General features: G+C 47.4%; 1 protein-coding gene across 1 annotated transcript in view; it reads left to right on the top strand.

The window, feature by feature from the left end:
- The window catches only part of VAV2 (vav guanine nucleotide exchange factor 2), a 140,955-nt gene that overhangs the window by 101,185 nt on the left and 20,561 nt on the right, over nt 1-19,209 (top strand). Inside the window, 7 exon segments of the mRNA XM_032232840.1 lie at nt 2,438-2,506; nt 4,182-4,284; nt 9,891-9,989; nt 10,953-11,021; nt 11,247-11,347; nt 11,462-11,561; nt 18,475-18,570. Coding sequence (XP_032088731.1) covers nt 2,438-2,506; nt 4,182-4,284; nt 9,891-9,989; nt 10,953-11,021; nt 11,247-11,347; nt 11,462-11,561; nt 18,475-18,570 — 637 coding nt within the window.

Here is a 19,209-nt window from a genome sequence, read left to right as displayed (position 1 = left end):
TTATGAAGTGGTTTATAAGTCTAAATGCTATTGCTGTTGCTATTATTTATAATTCAATTAATTCAAGAAAATGACATTTCATTTTAACAGGTGTTACAAAATCAATTTTACAAAAATCAAACAGGTGAGAAAGAAATAGAAATGCCTCCAGTGGTCAAGCATCTGCAACGGGGAAAAAGAAGCATGGGGACTTCCTGAAAAGGGGCTCTCAGTTGGCTGCCTCTGAGAAGGCGTTTATTGTAAGGGAGCCTGAGAGCAACTGAAGAATGGGGTGGGTGGGAGATTGTGTGGAGCCCAAAAGTGGAAAGGCTGAAGGCAGGTGTGGTTGTGTCTTCTGGTCCTTGAAGAGGGGGTGGGCTCTTCTCTGCAGTGCCTGCGAGAGAACAAGAACCAGTTGGGCGGATGCCTTACCTGGGGGAGATCCCAACTCAAGGAGGGGAGCACAGCTGACTCCTGGGCTGGTGGGGTTTCCTTGTCAGCCGGGGCAGCCTGAGGATTCCTGCCCAGGTGGACTGGGGGGGCCTCCCGGATCCCTTCCAACTCTATGAGTTGCGTCTGCTCTTGCAGTAGAGGTGGAAAGCATATAAGATTATGTTTCTAAAAAAGTTAAACCATGGACCAAAGTTTATTAAACCTGAGACGTTTCGATACTCAACTGAAGTAACTTCTTCAGTCAAATTTTGGGGAGGCAGAGAATCATTGAAGGACTTGCCATGCAGACTGCGGGGAGTTTCTCCCCAAAATGAAAAACAACATGTAAACCAAGACTCAATCATCCAGCCCAATGAAATAAACTTTAATAAACGTTGGTCCAGTTGCCATGATTTAACCTTTTTAGATACTTTTGGCCTGGACGATACGCTAAGTTTCCTAGATCAGCTGAACATCCATTTCCAACCTAAGTCTCTTAGCCTCTATCTGAGTTGTCAGTCACAGAGGTTCAAAACGACCAGTTGGTTGCTCAGCCTATGCAAAGGAATCTTCTTACACTAAGGGTCGGATTAGATAAGGTTCAAAGCATTGAAAGGAGTGGTGGGCTTTGTTTTCCCCTGACTGCGCAGAGACTAAGCTGATTGCTCTCTTGACTCCCCCTCCCCTCTCTGCCGCTCTGTCTCCTGAAGGGCCCTGCCGGGTTCCTGTCCAGGAAGCTGCTCCTGGGCCTCCTCAAGGTCCTCAGATGAGAGGCTGCTGGAGGGGACAAGGGTAAATCTGGGGTGTGGGATCAGCAACAGCCCTAACGGCTTCCCTTCCCCAAGGCCTCTTTTTAAGTGGCACAATAAAACTCTGGGGAAGGCAGATCAAGGGTGGAGAACTCAGCTCTCTCGGGTTGACCCAAAGTTTTTTTTTTTTTTTTTTTTACAATTTAGGAGGTTTGGTACTGATGGGCTTCTATTGGAGCCGAGTGGCTGTTTTTTCAATCCAGCCTCGTTTGCCCAGGCAGTGATCTTAAGGACCAGTCACCCAGAGAGGCAGGAGACTTGCTGGCACTTGCAAGAACCGCAGGTTGATTCTGTGGGGCAGTGGGGGGGGGAGCCGTCCTGAGGGGCCCTTGGCTGCAACTGAAAGCCAGCAGGTGCTTCAGTAGGACTCAGGCTGTTCTTGCAGAAGCGGGACTAAAGCCACAAAGTCTGTCCGCAACAGAGTCGGGATTGCTGCCCACCAAGCAGGAGACCTGGGGGTCTTGATCCATCTTGCTCTCCACTGGAGGGAACAGTGGGTGGCCTCTTTCTGCAGCAGGACTGGCCCAGAGTAAGGGGCTGAGAGGCTTCTCAGCAAAGGTGGCTAGGATACGGCCATCAGGACTGAGCATTGAGAGAGGGACCGAACCGCCCTGTTTGTCATCTGTATCCAGGAGAAAGGCATGAATAGGGCTGAGCAACGTCTTCTGCTCTGTCAGCCAAAAGCTGGAGGAGGGTGAAGGGTCACTCGGGATTTTGCAGAGACCAGGACTCCAGAGACCCCCTGAAGCCCCTGAGTCCGGCTCTGCTCCATCCAGACCCAAGCAAAGCAGCAGCTGCCCAGCCTCCCCGCTCCCCCTGAGGGAAGCTTTGGGTGTGCAGCAAGAAGCAGGCAAGAGGAAGTGAGGAAAGGACTTGTGTGTTTCTGCGTTTTTGTTTGTCCTCCTTGGCATGAAAGAACAGTGTGTCTTTGTGTGAACAGAACACAAGTGGAACTCACACCCAGAGGCATCCTGAGCACTTTTGCCATAATTTCTGGAGTGGAGGGAGGGTTGATGCCTTTCTCCATCTGAGGAGCCTCTTTGCAGGGACCTTGGTTGGTTGGTTAGCTGAACCGTTCCTGTAACTGCCCGTCTCACAGCAGAAAGGGGGCAGTGCACTGAGGCTGAAAACTGAAAAGGCCAGGGACATAATCAACCATAATGAAGCCCACCCATCCCATACTGATGCGACTGACTCACTTATCCTCTTTCCTCCAGGCCCTTCCCTTCAGAGGAGACCACTGAAAATGAGGATGATGTCTACCGCAGCTTGGAGGAACTGGCAGAGTAAGTCTCCTTGTGAGGGTGACCAGAAGGCCCTCAAGCCAAGCCATCTGCTGCACCAGCCATGTCCCTCCCTGGCCAGTTGGGAGTTCATGGCAGGCATCCTTTTGCCAAAGGGGTTGCATGCTCTCACGAAGCTCAGCCCCTCCCATGGGAGGTGTCTCTCTCTCTCTCTCTCTCTGGCGTTGTCACAGTCCTCAGAGGCCACCTGGCGGTCCCGGGAAGCACAGAGCGGGGCAGAGGCCTTGCCAGGGCTCCTTCCCCTGCCCAGCTCAGCTTGGCTCTCGGTGGTTGGCTTGAAGAGCTGCTTGGCAAGTGAGGCCGAATGCCCTGCCTTGGCAGTGGAAACCAGCAGCCTCGGGGAGCCTTGCTTGGTCAGCAGCTGGCATTGCCCCTCTTCTCAAGAGAGCAGGCATGTCCCCAGCCCCCTTTCCTGGCTGCCGGAGGGGCAAATGTGGCCCTCAAGGGGCTCCTCTGTCTTTAATGACTGGGCTGTGATGTCCATCTGGAAGGCAGGTGGACAGTCAATATTAGAAAGGGTACATTATATAATGTAAAAGGATTTTCTCAGGGAGATTTTATTTAATATTTAGATTTGAGTGGTGTGCTGGCCTAGAGGTGAAGCTCTCACCTCACATTCAGGAGGTTGTGAGTTCGATCCTAGGTGGAGGCAGATATTTCTCTCTCTTAGCACAATGAGAATATATCTGCTGAATTCTGCATTGGACAGGAAGGACATCCAGCCAGTAAACACTCAGCTCCCTCCACCCCGCAAGGGATTATGGGGTCATTAAAAGACGATTATGATTTTATTTAATATTTAGACTCCACTACTACTGTACTCCAAGGAGGTTTATTTTGCGCCAGCATTAAGTCGGGGGTCGGGGGGGTCAACGTCTCTGTCCTTTAAAAAATTAGTGCTGATTGCTTTGGCGTGACCATCCCCTTTGTCAGCAGCTGCTGGACTTTGTCACACCCATTTCTGGCCAAAATAGATGTTTGAGTTAATATTTTGTCTGGTTAATATTTTGTTGTCACGGATACACATTTAAAGGTGGCTTGTTCTCTTTCTTTATTGTTCGAGAATGGTCCATAAATCAGGACAGCAGCAAGAAAGAAAAATCACTTTAGTATCTATTAAATATTAATGGAAAATTAATAACAAATCACAGAAAAACAGCAGAAACACATATTAAATACCAGATGGCCATAGATTTAAACCATAATTATGAAGCAGGGTTGAGTAAAAGATAGATCAGAAACTAGTCAAGGCATAATCAGTGGTAAAAGCAGGCAGATTAATTCTTAAATTACCTCTTTCCCACCATAAGAAACTCCAGCATTCTAAATAGAAACCCCTTCAGGGGAATAACGCAGTGGCTGCCCCTTTGGCCCCAGTCTCGGGATTGCAGAAAAAGGAAGCAGAGCCCAAGAATCACAAGCCTCTTTCCCTCAAACAAGAAGGTTGCCCACCTGAGTGGCCATCACCCTCTTTGGCCAGAAGCAGAAAGAGTCCATTCTTTAGCCTGGAGGCCTGGCTGGAGCAGCTCCTTTCTGAGACCCCTGATTTCACCCACACACACCCAGCTCCCACCAGGGTTGGAGCCCAGGAGCTAAGGGGCTCCCTCTGCTCCCCCCCCCCCGGCCCTGACGTTGAGGCCTCCACCTTCTATTCTAGTGAGCATGATTTGGGAGAGGACATTTACGATTGTGTCCCGTGTGAAGATGAAGGAGACGACATCTACGAAGACATCATCAAAGTGGAGGTGCAGCAGCCCATGGTGAGGAACCTGGGACAGGCTGAAGGGGGAAGGGAAGAGTTGGGCTCCTTCACCCTCCTCTTTGGAGACACACACACACCCAGAAGTTGGGAACAGGCTGGGGAGGGGAGAGGGTCCTTGGGCTTTCTTCAGTCTTGACACCCCATCAAAGAGCTCCATTGGCTATCAAAAGTTCCTGTTCAGAGCCCCTCCCCACCTTCTGAGCAATCCTTGTGGCTGATGGTGCCTTCGAGGAGGTGAAATGACTGTGGCAGAGGGAAAAAAGGTTGTAAGAAGCTGAATTTGTGGAGAAGGCATCAAATAGGAACCAGATCATAGGCGGCTGCTGCTGCTGCGGCTACTTTGATGCATTGTCAAGTTGCCTTCCGGGTAGTGGAGACCACAGGGATCATCAATGGCTCCGTCAACCAAATTTATTTGCAAGAGGTGTAGGATTGATTTTGTTTTATGCACTGGGGACCTCAGATCTGCCAAGAATCAGAGCTCCAAAGCTCTTGTGGCAATCTAAAACTATCTAAAACTGGGGGCAGGAATGGAGCTTCTTGTCTTCATGGCTCTGGAAGAAGCGTCAGGCTCATCAGGGAAGGGAGGGCTTGGAGAAGGAGCATTGCAAAGCCAAAGCCACCCATCAGCACAAACGGAGCCCTCCCTCCTTCGGGCCACTGGGGGAAATTTGTGCCCGGAAATGGGGGAGAAACAGACTCACCAGATCAGATGAAATGAGATGTCTCTCCCTGTCAGCTCCTGGGCAGGTGGCTCCTCTTCTGAGCAGCTGGAGATTTTCTCTTGGGCTGGGACCTTGCCAGGCTGCAGGGCAGGTGGGCCCAGAAGCAGCACAGAAGAGGCTACCCTCAACCAGGTCTTTGAGGAGGGCAGGGCCAAGAAGACCCTTTTTCTCCACAACCATTGCTCCTCCCTCAATCTCTGCAGAGATCCTCAGTCCTCCAGATCATGGTTGTCCCAAAGGTGCTTTTTCACCTGAGTGGTGCAAATGGCTGTGGAACCTTCTTGGAACTGCTGAAAGGATCTTGTAGACTGAATTGAATTGAATTTGAATTGAATTTAATGAATTTATAGGCCGCCCAATCCCGAAGGACTCCAGGTGGCTTACAACAATACAATTTTAAAAAGTAAAAAAGTTAAAAAATGAGGAAACACAGATTAAAAAACCACATCATACACTCAGTCTAATCAGGGCTGGACTTCAGTAATGAGGTCAACAGCCCGAGGCCTGCCGGAATAGCCAGGTTTTAATAGCTTTTCGGAAGGCCGTGAGAGTGGGTAGGGTCCGGATCTCTGGGGGTAGTTCGTTCCATAGGGTCAGAGCGGCTACAGAGAAGGCCCTCCCCCGGGTAGTTGCCAGTCGACATTGTCTGGCTGACGGTACCCGGAGAAGGCCCACCCTGTGCGATCTTATTGGTCGTTGGGAGGTATGTGGCAGAAGATGGTCTCTCAGATATCTGGGTCCTAGGCCATGTAGGGCTTTAAAGGTAATGACCAGCACCTTGAATCGCGCTTGGAGACCAATAGGGAGCCAGTGCAGCTCGCGGAGGATAGGTGTAATGTGGGTGTACCTTGGTACACCCAATATCGCTCGCGCGGCTGCATTCTGGACTAGTTGTAGTCTCTGAACACTTTTCAGGGGCAGCCCCATGTAGATCGCGTTACAGTAGTCAAGTCTTGAGGTGACGAGGGCGTGAGTGACTGTGTGAAGTGCCTCCCGATCCAAATAGGGCCGCAACTGGTGCACCAGGCGAACCTGGGCAAAGGCCCCCCTGGTCACAGCCGACAGATGATGTTCTAACGTCAGCTGCGTATCCAGGAGGACCCCCAAGTTGCGGGCCCTCTCTGAGGGGTGTAAACTTTCACACACACCCCAGGCTTAGCGATGAACTATGTGGGCTCTCCTTGGGGAGCAACATTCACAACCACTCGGTCTTGTCAGGATTGAGTGCGAATTTGTTCATTCCCATCCAGACCCTGACAGCTTCCAGGCACTGGCACATCACTTCCACCGCCACGCTGAGCTGGCATGGGGCGGAGAGATACAACTGGGTATCGTCTGCATATTGATGGTATTTAATCCCGTGCCGGCGAATGATCTAACCCAGTGGCTTCATGTAGATGTTAAATAGGAGGGGGGACAAGATCGAGCCCTGCGGCACCCCATATTTAAGGGGCCTGTCGGAGAGGTAAGAGGAGAATCACCGTAGAACGGTGCCTCCCACTCCCAACTCTTCCAGCCATCGCAGAAGGATACCATGGTTGATGGTATCGAAGGCTGCTGAGAGGTCAAGGAGCACAAGGATAGAGGAATGTCCTCTATCCCTGGCCCGCCAGAGATCATCGGTCAGTGCGACCAAGGCGGTTTCGGTGGAGTATCCAGGTCTGAATCCAGACTGAAAGGGATCTAGATAATCTGCTTCATCCAAGGTCCGTCGGAGTTGTAGGGCCACCACCTTCTCAACAACCTTCCCTAAGAAAGGGAGGTTGGAGACCGGACAATAGTTTTTAAGAATAGCTGGGTCCAGAGAAGGATTCTTAAGGAGGGGTCTTACCACCGCTTCCTTCAAGGGTTGTGGGAAAGATCCCTCCTGCAAAAACGAGTTCGTGATCCTCTGGAGCCAGCCTCGTGTTACTTCCCTGCTGGACGAGACCAGCCAGGAGGGACACGGATCCAGCAAACAGGTGGAGGCACTCATCACTCCCATGGCCTTGTCCACTTCCTCAGGGGTGACAAGCTGGAACTCATTCCAGGAAATCTGAGCAAGACCTTCCCTCGGCACCTCCGTTGGTACTGTCCAACTGGAGTCTAGGTCTGTCAGAATCTGAGTGATTTTGTCCAACAGAAACTGAACAAATTCCTCAGCCCCTCCCTGTAAGGGTTCCCCCGTGTCATCCCCTTTTAGGAGGGAGCGGGTTATCCTAAACAGGGCAGCTGGGCGGGATTCTGCGGACGCAGTGAGAGCGGAACAATGTGCACATTTTGCCACCTGTATCGCCACTAAATAAATCCTAATGAAGGCTCTTAATAGTGTTCGGTTGGATTCGGAGTTGCTAGCCCTCCAACGTCGCTCTAGGCATCTCTTTTGGCGCTTCATCTCCCGGAGTTCCTCGGTGAATAGCAATAGCAATAGCAGTAGACTTATATACCGCTTCATAGGCCTTTCAGGCCTCTCTAAGCGGTTTACAGAGAGTCAGCATATTGCCCCCAACAATCTGGGTCCTCATTTTACCCACCTCGGAAGGATGGAAGGCTGAGTCAACCCTGAGCCGGTGAGATTTGAACCGCTGACCTGCTGATCTAGCAGTAGCCTGCAGTGCTGCATTTAACCACTGCGCCACCTTGGCCCTTGAACCAAGGTGCCCTCCTGGATCCACTGCCGCGGAGAGGCCGCAAAGGCGCACTCCGATCCAGAGCCTCAGTCGCTGCTGTATTCCAGGTGGCGACCAAGGACTCTGTCGGATTGTGGGCAAGAGAGTCAGGTATCTCCCCAAGCTCCATCTGAAATCTCAGTGGGTCCATCAGGCGCCTGGGGCAGAACCATTTAATCGGCTCCACCTCCCTGTGGTGGGGGAGTAGCTTCCGAAAGTCAAGCCACAGCAGGAAGTGATCTGACCATGACAAGGGCGAGGTCTCTATTCCCCTTAGTTCAAGATCACGTCTCCACTGTCCCGAGAAAAACACAAGGTCGAGCGTGTGTCCCACTCTATGAGTCGGACCCTGAATTACCTGGGTCAAGTCCATGGTTGTCATGGAAGCCATGAACTCCTGAGACCCATCAGAGCATTCGCCTAGCGATGGCAGGTTGAAGTCCCCCAGTACTGGAGAGAGATAGTGTCGTATCCCCCACCCCCTCTGTGGAGAGAGTGCTGTTCAGTTTAGACAGAGATGGCCTCTGTGACCCCTCTTTCAAACCACTTCCCATCGGTCAGAGCTGAAGAAGCTTCTTGGATGAGAAGCGAAACATCTTCAAAGGAAAAGCAGAACGTCCAGTTGCCTCTTGAAAAAAAAAGCACCTTTGGGACATTGTTCACCTAGCTTCAAAGGGTAGCTGCAGGGGCTCCTCTGAGGGACAGAATCCTCCAAGATACTTAGTAGTGGAGTAGCACCTTCTAAAGGTCTGGCCAGCAGCTCCTTTGCTTAAGGGGGAATCTGAGGTGCCCCCCAGTCCCTGGGAGATGTACGGGAAATGAGGCTCCCTTAGCAAGAGCAGGGAGCTTCTCTTGCGTTTTTCAAAGACCTCTTACACCTCCATCAGTTTTGAAAAGAAAAGGGAAGTTATGCGGGCAGTTATGATGTCAAATGTAACCATGCTTCACTTTGCTTGTTATCTATGCATGCTTCAGATCAGGTATATGCAGGTAAGTTTCTCACTGTACATGAGGAGGGGTCTCTCTCCCCTTCCCGGGTCTTTGGATGCTAGAAAAAGTGCCACTTAGTGGCCCTGGGTCCAACATGGAGTCCCACATGCCCAGTGAGCTCCTGCCTCAAGAATTAAGGGTGCTGGGAGCTGCCAGGGTGTCCTGATCAATTTCAACCCTTTGTTTGAAATCCTTCTCTAGTTGCCCCCCAGATGTTATTGATAGTTGCTGTGAGAACCATTCCCGATGTGCTGAATTGGACTTGGCCTTTGTGGGCCCCTCTTTTGTCCATTCTCCGCCCTTCACACAATCTCATAGTGAGAAGGCCAGCAGCAGAAGCATTGGCCTCCACTGAATATTTTGCAGCCTTGCTTTGTTCATTGATAAGCCCACCTGTTCTCCAAGGTCCCTCCTTACCTTTGGACGGACGGCCTGGGAGAGTCTGACTGGGAAATAACACAGGGGGGTGGGGTTGGGGGGTGGAAAGCGCTCTTCCGGTAGTAGGTGCTGAAAGCTCTGGTGGATGAATAAACACCCGATTCCCCCAAACTCCCTCCTGACAGTTGAGGATGAGTTTGGATCTTTCTCGGCCTCCTTGGCCTTTCATTATGGCTACCCTCAACTCAGGTGTCTTCAGCCCCAGACAGATGGTTCGGCTGAGAGGCCACGGCTGACTCTTTTCCAAGGAAGGACAATATAGCTTGGCCCCCTCGTGGGCGCCTCCCCCATCATGAAGGCCACAAGCAGAGAGGCACAACAGGATGTCAAGCAGGCAGAGGGGGTCTCTCGGGCCTTGCCTGAGTTAGGGGGAGCCCTTCTCCAGCCTGGCCTCATGCTGTCCCACCCTCATTTTTTTTCCTCTTGGGGAATCCCTCCATCTTTCAGTAGAAAATTCTCTGTGAGCTTCCTGGAGATCCATCCATCCAGATCATCCCTGTCTTGCTGTGTCTTGCTGCTTTAGAAGATGCAGCCCAAGGGTCAGGGAGATCCTTCAACTCGATATCTGCCCCACATCATGACCTGCCCCCCCCCAATGAGTGTTTCAGTGAGGCAGATGCAGACCAGTGGAGGCCCATAGGAAGGCCCTTCCTCCCCATCCCAGGGCCACATCTGTAGGCGGGGTGGGAACAGTTCCTGCCCACCATTACAGAGCCAGGTCAAAGCTGGGCATCCATGATGGGAATGCTGGCCCATTCCACCCTGGGCTTTAGGGCGCCAATTTTTTGTGCTGCTTCCTATAGAAAATGGGCATGACAGAAGATGACAAGAGAAACTGCTGCTTGTTAGAAATCCAAGAAACAGAAGCCAAGTACTACAAGACACTGGAAGAGATCGAGAAGGTGAGTGAGGGGCTCTTGAGAAAGGTCAGCCAGCGTCAACTGCTCTTTCTTTGGAGGGAAGACTCCAGCATGCGTCCAGGTTTTTCTTGTCTAAGTGTGAAGTCTTACACTTAGGCAAGAAAAACCAAAAGGACACATGTAGACTGGGTGAAACCAGCCGTAATATCAGTGATTGTGAGAAGGATCTTGAATTCTTATTGGACAACCAGCTAAATAGGAGCCAGCCGTGTGCAGTGGCAGCCAAAAAAGCAAACGTAATCCTAAATTGCATGAACAGAGGGATACAATCAAGATCAAGGGAGGTACTACTATCACTCTATAAAACCTTAGTAAGATCCCACCTAGAGTTCTGCATCCAGTTTTGGTCATCAAACTATAAAAAAGATGTTGAGACTCTAAAAAAAGTGCAGAGAAGAGCAACCAGGATGATGATGGGGCTGGAGGCTCAAACATACAACAAACAGTTGCAGGAACTGGGCATGACTGGTCTAGTGAAGAGAAGGACCAGGGAAGACATGAGAGCAGTCTTCTAGTATTTGAGGGGCTGCCACGGAGAGGAGGGGGGGGTCAAGCTAGTTTTCAAAGCACCTGAAGGCCAGACAAGCAATAATGGATGGAAACTGAACAAGGAGAGATTCAACCAGAAACAAGGAGGAATTTTCTGACAGTGAGAACAATCAACCTGTGGAACAGAAGTTGCCTTTGGAAGTTGTGGAAGCTTCAGCACTGGAGGCTTTCAAGAAGAGACTGGGCTGCCCTTTGTCAGAAATGGTGTAGTAGGGTCTCCATTTTTTGGGGGGGCAGTTGGGCTAAATGACCTACAAGGTCCCTTCTAACTCTGTTAATCTGTGACCCCTGGAGTGGAATCGCTTCTCAGAATATAAAGGTCAGACTTTCAGATGTAGAAAGGAGCGTCATAAGTAGAAGACTGCAGCCGCCTTATTTTCTACTTTGCTTTTGTAGAACTACATGAATCCATTAAGGCTAATCTTGACTCCACAAGACATGGGAGCCATATTCATCAACTTGGAGGTAACGTTCCTGTGGTTCTGCTCGATTTTATTATTGGGGCCCTGAGCCCTGTAAGGCCGGCAACTTCTGGCTTATAGCAAGCCCTGAGAACCAGTCGCATGCTGGATGCTTCCCCTCGCAACTCAATTTTTAAAATCTGGTCAGTAATGACAAGCCATACTTTCTTTTTAAGTATGTGAGGTTTCAGATTTAAAATAGGTTCCCAATATGTTTTCTTTGTTTCAGGACCTTATTAAAGTGCACTTCAACTTTCTCAGATCCATCGATGTCTCCATGATGGCTGGTGGAAGCACCTTGGCCAAAGTTTTTCTTGAATTCAAAGAAAGGTAAGAAGGGAATTGAGGGGAGCTGGGCCCAGAGGGCTGAGCCCCAGGTGTTTCTAGTGTTCCCTTCTAGTGGGGAAGAGGAGGAAGAGTCATTGTCTCTTTGCTTCTTCTCAGGCTTTTGATCTACGGCGAGTACTGCAGCCGGATGGAGCACGCACAGACTACCCTGAATCATCTCATGGCCAACCGAGAGGATGTACGGCAAAAAGTTGAGGTAATTGAGAGCACTTTTCTTCATTTGTTATATTTCCTTCTTTCTGTAAAACTGCTAAGGCTTTCATAAATAATAATAATAGTAATAGTAATAATAATAAATAATTTATATGCCTCCCATCTCTCCTATGAAAGCAGCAAGTCCTCTCTATGTTTTGTCTATCTCACGGCTGCCTAACCAATGAAGAAAATCCATTAAAATATTAATAGTTTATGAAAAATAATATATTAAATTATTTTAAAATTTAGAATTTTATAAGAAGAGACAAAGAAAAAAAATGAAAACAAACCATGTGAGGAATTATATAAATTTGATAAATAAGTTGAGGGACTGAAGATATTGCTAGAAGTAAAAGGGATGAATATAAAGTGGATTTATTTGATCAAGATAGCTATATCTGTCTGTCTGTCTGTCTGTCTGTCTATCTATCTATCTATCTATTTATCGGGTTATTGGATTTTTGCTGACATCATGATTGAGATATATTTATTTATTTAATTGTAAAATATATTGACCACCCATCTTTCCCAGGGTAACAATCTTAAAAGATAAAAACAGTACATGATGATGCTTTATGAAATTGTTTATAGATAAGAGATGGGAGATGAGAAGAAGAGATCATTAGTTGTATTTTAGGGGAAGGTGATAAATTATTGTGATGAAAGTGGGAAATCTTTACATATTTCTTTTTTACCTTATTTTCTTGTCTATGTGCCTTTCTCTTTTTCCCCCTTTTCTTTCTTTTCTGCACCTTTCACTCTTAACTTTTTTCACTTTGTATTTGTTTTGTTTTTTAATCTTACTTTTTCATAAAGTTACTATTAAAAAGGGGCATTGCACTTTGAGCAGAGTTGCTGATGCCTCTCACCTGCCTGGTGCCCATATTTGCAAGGCTGAGGACTAGCAGCAACTCTCTGGCTTTTTCCAAAAGACGGAGGCCCCCATCTCATTCAAAGCAGGGGAATTCTCCCCTTTGTATAAAGCCAGAGGGAAACTCAGGCAGAGGGGGCTCAGCTAAAATCTTTCTCTTGCAGGGCTGTATAGGCTCATGTGCCCAACATGCTGCTCTTTTTCTGAGTAAGCAACTGTCAGAGCTGCCACAGTCCGATCCCTTAGGAAAGAAAAGCCTTCGACTCCATTGGGTTAAAGCAAAAGGTTCTTTTACTAAATCTGTTAGTTGCAGTAAAGTTAGATCTGAAATCTCCATTGCTCAATAGATACAAAAATAAGATGTAGGTTTCCCCTCCTCGCTCTCCCCATCACCAGTCCGTTTCCAGCCAACTGGAGCTTGCCAAGATGTTTTGAGAACTCTTGAGATGTTTGGGGTAATGTACATATTTCTCAGGGTGCCCTAGCTGCCGGGCTGGTACAAGCAGGCTCCAGCTACTCTGGTCCTTATCACCTCTCATTTCCCCCTCTCAATGTCCTGTTGCGTATACACAAAGCTTTATTGCTCTTTCATATATATATTATAATTATAAAATTATAATATAATTATAAAATTATAATATATAATTATAAAATTATAATACATAATTTTTCAACAAACATAGACAGACAAGACATGTAACGTAACAGTATCTTCCATTACATACAGTGTGTCAATTGGTCACAGAGTTTTTGTGCATTCTTTCCATAGTCATCACTTACATTTTATATAGAATCACTTATTTTCAGTCAAATGTATTTATATACATCATTATTATAATACTGTGTTTGTTTGACTATCACTATTATTTCTTCATCTTAAACAAGATATGCCGAGTATGGGTTCATTTGTATTATAATAATTCATTACATCATCTTCAATATATCCAATAATAAAGTATTTTTATGTCTTATTCTAACTCTGATGGTATAACTCCCAGTTCGGTAGACCAAATCCTCCTCTTATTCTAGCATCTTGTAATAATTTTAATTTTATTCTTGCTTTCTTTCCCTGCCAAATATATTTCAACACTATTTTGTTTAGGTCATCAAAGTAGGCTTTTCCTAGTCTAACTGGAATTGTCTGGAACAAATATAGAATCCTGGGTAATATATTCATCTTAATTGTAGATATTCTCCCTATTATTGATAAATGTAGATTTTCCCATTTTGCCAAGTCTATCGCAATCTGCTGTTTACATTTATGGTAGTTGTTCTCTTTAAGTGTGCTGCATCTTGCTGTCAAGTATATACCCAAATACCTGACCTTATTCGTGATTTGAATCTTCAGAGTTTCTGCCAATTCTTCGTTTTGTCTTTATTGCTCTTTCATCCTTCCCTCTTTCATCCTCCCCCCACTTCATTTGATGGCAGGATGCCTGTGAAGCGCCAGGCCGAAGCAGTCAGAGCTGAGAGCAACTTTATGCAGAACACAGAAGAAAGAATGGGAAGCCCAGAGCAGAAGAAATTAAAGGCAAAAAGAAAGAAAAGAAAAGAAAATGGAGCTAAAACTATTTTACTCCAACACCATTCATCGTATTCCACCACCTTTCTTCTACCACGTGGAGACCCCACTTCATGTATGGTCTTCTCTTCAGGATCTTCTCAACTCATCCCACCATGACTTTGCCACTCTCCTCCTTCCTCTTGGCCCATTCACCCTTCCTTCTACGCCCTCAGATGTGGCATGGCATGATTAGCCTCTTTGTGGCAGAAGGAAGCCATGTAGATACGGAGGTTTTCTCATTGCTGCGCCCAGAAACGAAATCCATCTATCAGCCAGTGCTCCCAAATTTAAATTCTAGGGTTTTTCTTCTGTCTGCTCTGAGTCAACAGGAGCTGGGCCCTTCCCTTTGGGGCCTTGAAAAGCCCTTGATTGGTGTTGACCCAATGGAACCCTCTTGCTTGTAATTGGTTCCTACCCATCACCTTCATTCTTTCTGCCATCCACGCTTGCTGAGTAGTTCTTGGTGCTCTCCAAGTTTGGTGGTTTTCTCGCAGACATTTCATTGTCCAAACTGGGTACCATCATCAGTGCAGCCAAGCTCAGAGATCTCCCAGGAGCTCTCATTTCAACCCTGAGCTACAACTATTCTCCTCTGTCAGTACTTTCTGAGTAGTCCATTTCCACTCCCATGTCAACATCTCTCTCCTTCCCGACAGGTCCCTCACTTCCATACAGCGGAGTCACTTGATTGTGAGATGGGAAGCTATTGAAATAGGACAAATAAATAAACAGGCAGACGTGAGTTCTTGCCCCATTGGTAGCCAATGTTGCTTGTTTCAGCAGTCTCGCACCTTCACTCAGGCCACCCAGGCCTTTCCACTAACACTTATTTCATCATCATCATCTTTTAATGACCCCGTGATCCCTTGCATTGGGATGGAGTTTGGGCAACTGAATGGAACTGAGGCCAGATGCCCTTCCTGTCACCAATGCAAAGTTTTATTCAGCAGATATATTCTAGTGTGCCCAGAGAGAGAAATACCTGCCTCTACCTATGATTGAACTTATTTTGCCTGCTTTAAAATTGCTTTTCCCAGAGAAACTGAGAAGCCCAATCCCACAATGCCATGTGCTTCATACTTAGATGTTATTACAACTCTGGGGCTGGCCAATGCCATTTTTGCTCTTGGATTCCCAAGCCATCTGTCCCCCCAGTAGCCTTCTGTCTTCTCTCCTAAACTTGCAGAGAAAAGGGGGATCTCAAGTCTCTTCCCCACCCCCAGGAATTCTGAATCAGCAAAGTTCCCCAAAGTGGGGTCAGGGCAAAGTCTTTGCATCTCTCCCAGGGCTGGAGGGAGAGCAGAACAGAAGAAGCTGGCTCAGCCTTTGCTGGCTTGTGCTTCCGGGCTCCCCATAGGTCAGCATCTCTGCAGCTCTTTCAAAATTTTATTAGGATTTGCCATGTTAAATCTTCAAGTAATTAAAGCTTGTGATGCAGCTTGCCTTAATTCCATTCCAGTGCATTTTATGTGATCGCTTTTTCTTACTAAAAGTCATAATTTTTGTTTTATGTCATAATTGATGCTCAGCTGCTTTTTGAAAACGGCCAAGTAAATACTGCAATCACCTCTGCAAACCAATTTGCACACAAGGAATTAGAAGTGGATAATTAGAGCATAATTATCATGTAGCATGTCAGTTCTCTTCATCCGTCAATGGAAAGTGCCTGCTCTTTTCATATAATTGTGATGCTGCCCAGAGATAGGAAAGATAAGAGCCAGCCCTCCTGTTCCAAAACTGACCCGTCTCTGCAGGCACCCAGGGCCCATCTGTGGGGCAGAGCAGGCTGGGGCAACCGCCCTCACTCGCTCATCAATCTTCAGACTTGAAAATCAGTCCTTGTCTCTGACTACATTCCACTCCAGCCTGCCGGTTAATTTATTTCGTGTCCAGATCAAACCACAAATTGTGAAAATGAGCCCACCTTTCTCATCTTGGCCAGAAAGAAATCACTTTTGGTGCATTCTACTGGTAGTAATTAACAGACCAATACATTGGCCAGACCCTGTGTTTCTCCACATTCGCAAAGCATTTTATTATCCACCAGCAACCTTCACTTGAGCATATTTACACTCACACTTAGGCCCACCCACCCTCGGCCTCTTCCAGGTCTTCTGAGTGACGTAGGTCAGATCCCTCAGCCAGGTTCCCTTCGGGGATTACAGGAACCTGTTGCTGCATTGCATTCTCTGACACTCTCCTTTTGGGCCAGGGGTGTGTGTGTGTCAGGCTAATGATTTAAGAGCTGACCAGCTGCTATGGTGATGTAATGCTGAGAATGAGTCAGCAAGGTTTTTGGGCTGATATCACTTTAAGAGCCTGTAATAAGAAGAGGCCTCTTTTGGGGCGTATGTTTCTTCCTGCTGCAATTGTTGATTGCTATTGGTTTGAGGTCTGACTAAAATACATGTATGTATATATTCTTTGTAGATAAACCACTATTTAAATATAAACCTCTGTTTAATCAATTTGCTCCTGGGTTGTTTCTCATAGTCATGCTGTGCGCACTCTGACAGGGGGTTTAAAAGAACTTGATCTATTTCTTTGGAATTCCCGGGCCCTTCTTTCCAAATACCCGGGAGAGAGTGCTGTTGGGCAAATAGAATTGAATGCAAACCAGTTGATTAAATCTCCCTCTTTCTGGAGATAACGAGAAAGGTTTCGAATCTTATCAGAAACATTCATGGCAGAATGCTGCAACTGCTGTCTCTAACAATGTTTCCGTCCCAGTCTCAGAAGAGGAATTAGGTCTTCTGTCTAAATGTCAAAAGTGTGTCTCCTAAGTTCCCAAGTGTTGCTTTTCCCGACCTACACTAAAAATGGCAAAGGGAAACAGGAATATTTCCGGGGTGGCCAGGAGCCTGAGGATCTTGCAGGGAGAGCTGTGGGGATGAGAGCAGCTTGGCTGGCAGAAGGCGGGACTGATTCCAGCTGCTCCTGGTTCATCCTGTTTCCACTTTTCTTTGACCATCTAGTGTCCCAGATCTGCTCTGCCCTGCCCTGCAGAAATCCTGCTCATACTTTGCTTCTTCAACAGGGTGGTCCTTTCTTCTTAGGCTGGTGAAGCACCTGGTTGAAAATAGTCAATTCCTTTTGCCAAAATTGGGATTTCCAAGCGTCTCTCATGCTTGTTGCTTCCCATGGTGGATGCGCTTCGATAATTTCCAGTGCCATGGATATCGCACTGCAAGGAAGGGCTCCTTGTTTTTCGGTAGTGCAAAGCAGGAGTGGACAACAGCAGGTCTTGGTCCAGAGACCCCTCTGTGCTAGTCCCAGATAAATCTGGCCCAGAATCGAATTGCATTTGACAGACTGCAATTTGGATACCTGGGTTTGTACCAAGTCCTAAATATGGGCTTCTTTCTACATAAAGCCTTAATGGTTTAGTAGTTCATTAGGACTTCTTAAATTAGAACAGACTTCTAACAGCATGGAAGGAATTTATCACCGTTCTAATTTCATTTTGCGATTCAGGTTGTACCATCTGCTGCTTCTCATATTTGTATTCAGTCTAGAATGAAGAGCCATTTTTAGGGTTCTTTTATAGGCAACATAAAAATATATGCATATAAAAGAATATCTGCAATTATTGAATGAAATATTGAAAATCCAAGAATACTTTAAATTCCTTAAAAGCCCTTCTTTATTCACCTGATTCTACCTTTTTCCCTATTGCTTGGGTTTTGTTCCTTTTCTGTTTATATCTTTTCTCTTATGATGTTCGACAAAATATAGTTTTGAAATTCAGCCAAAGAAAAAGAAAGAGAAAAGGGCAGACCATTTCTCAGGAATTGTGGCCTGCCGGGGCCTGGCTGAGAACCTGGGGGACAGGGGTGGGGGCAGCCAGCAGGCAGACAACGCAAGTCCAAGGGGAACACAGTTAAGACCTTCTGCCCAGGGAGACCCTCATTGCTGCAGAGCCGGACCCAGCACCCCTTTGAGGCAGGTGGGTCCTGGGGGAGGATGACCACATGGACGGCTGGGACAGTCTGTCCTCAGCCAGTATGGAGCTGCTGCTCTTGTCCAGGCCAGAAGTGTCAAACTCAATTTCATTGAGGGCCTCATCAGGGTTGTGTTTGATCTCACGGGGCTGGGGGTGGTCAGGGGCGTGGCCAGCTTGACGTCACTCATTGAGGCTCCATTTTTGGCTGTTTTGCCCGCAAAAACGGAGCACACAGCCTCCCTGTGTGTTTTCCTTCCCTTCTGTTTTCACAGGGAGAGAGCTGAGGAGGCTGTCGTGGCCAAAAACGGAGCCCGGGTGGGCCTTGCAGCTCTCTTTTTGCTGGCAGAGGCAGTGTGGGCCAGTCCTTTGTTGTTTCCAGAGCGACCCCGTGGGCCAGATCTAAGCACCGTGCAATCAGATCCGGCCCCCAGGCCTTGAGTTTGACACTCCTGGTCCAGGCAGACCATCATTGGAGACGGTGGGTGGGGGAGACGAAGGTGGGCTTCAGGTCTCTCTTTTGTTGCTCTTCTTTCAAGGAATGTACCATGAAGGTCCAGGAGGGGAAGTTCAAGCTCCAGGATCTGCTGGTGGTGCCGATGCAGAGAGTCCTGAAGTATCACCTCCTGCTCAAAGTGAGTCATTCTCCACCTTCCAGGTGGATGGAAAATGCAGGTGGATTTCTGGAGAGGGCAGGTGGGCTTTGTTCGCTCTCAGGTCAGGATTATAGAATTGGAAGGGGTCTTGGAACACACACACACACACACATACACACACAAACACACACACACCGCTCGAGCAAGGGACCTTATACTATTCCAGCAAATGACTGTTCAATCATCATAATCATTTAACAACGCCATAATCTTTTGCGGGGTGGAGTCTGGGCAACTGAATGGAGCTAGCAGAGTGTTTATTGGCCGGATGCTCTTCCTGTTGCCAATGCGGAGTGTTGTTCAGCAGATAATATATTGTCAGTGTGCCTAGAGAGAGAAATATCTGCCTCTACCTAGGATCGAACTCCCAGCCTTCTAATTGTGAGGTGAGAGCTCCACCTCTAGGCCACTGCCCCACTCACAAATGGCTCTTCAATCTTTGCCTAAAAGCCACTAATGATTGAGCACCCACAACACCTGAAAGCCCTTCCTTCCACTGATTGATTGTTCTATTTTTTGCCAAACCTTTTATTTTTTATTTTTTAACATACATATAATATAATCCAAAGTATACCATTACATCTTAACAAACACTTTTTGAATATTCATTAATATATC

This window comes from Thamnophis elegans, chromosome 16 (genome assembly GCF_009769535.1).
Source record: "Thamnophis elegans isolate rThaEle1 chromosome 16, rThaEle1.pri, whole genome shotgun sequence".
Lineage (NCBI taxonomy): Eukaryota > Metazoa > Chordata > Lepidosauria > Squamata > Colubridae > Thamnophis > Thamnophis elegans.
Note: the sequence above shows the minus strand (reverse complement) of the source record. Positions and strands in the feature narration are given on the sequence as shown.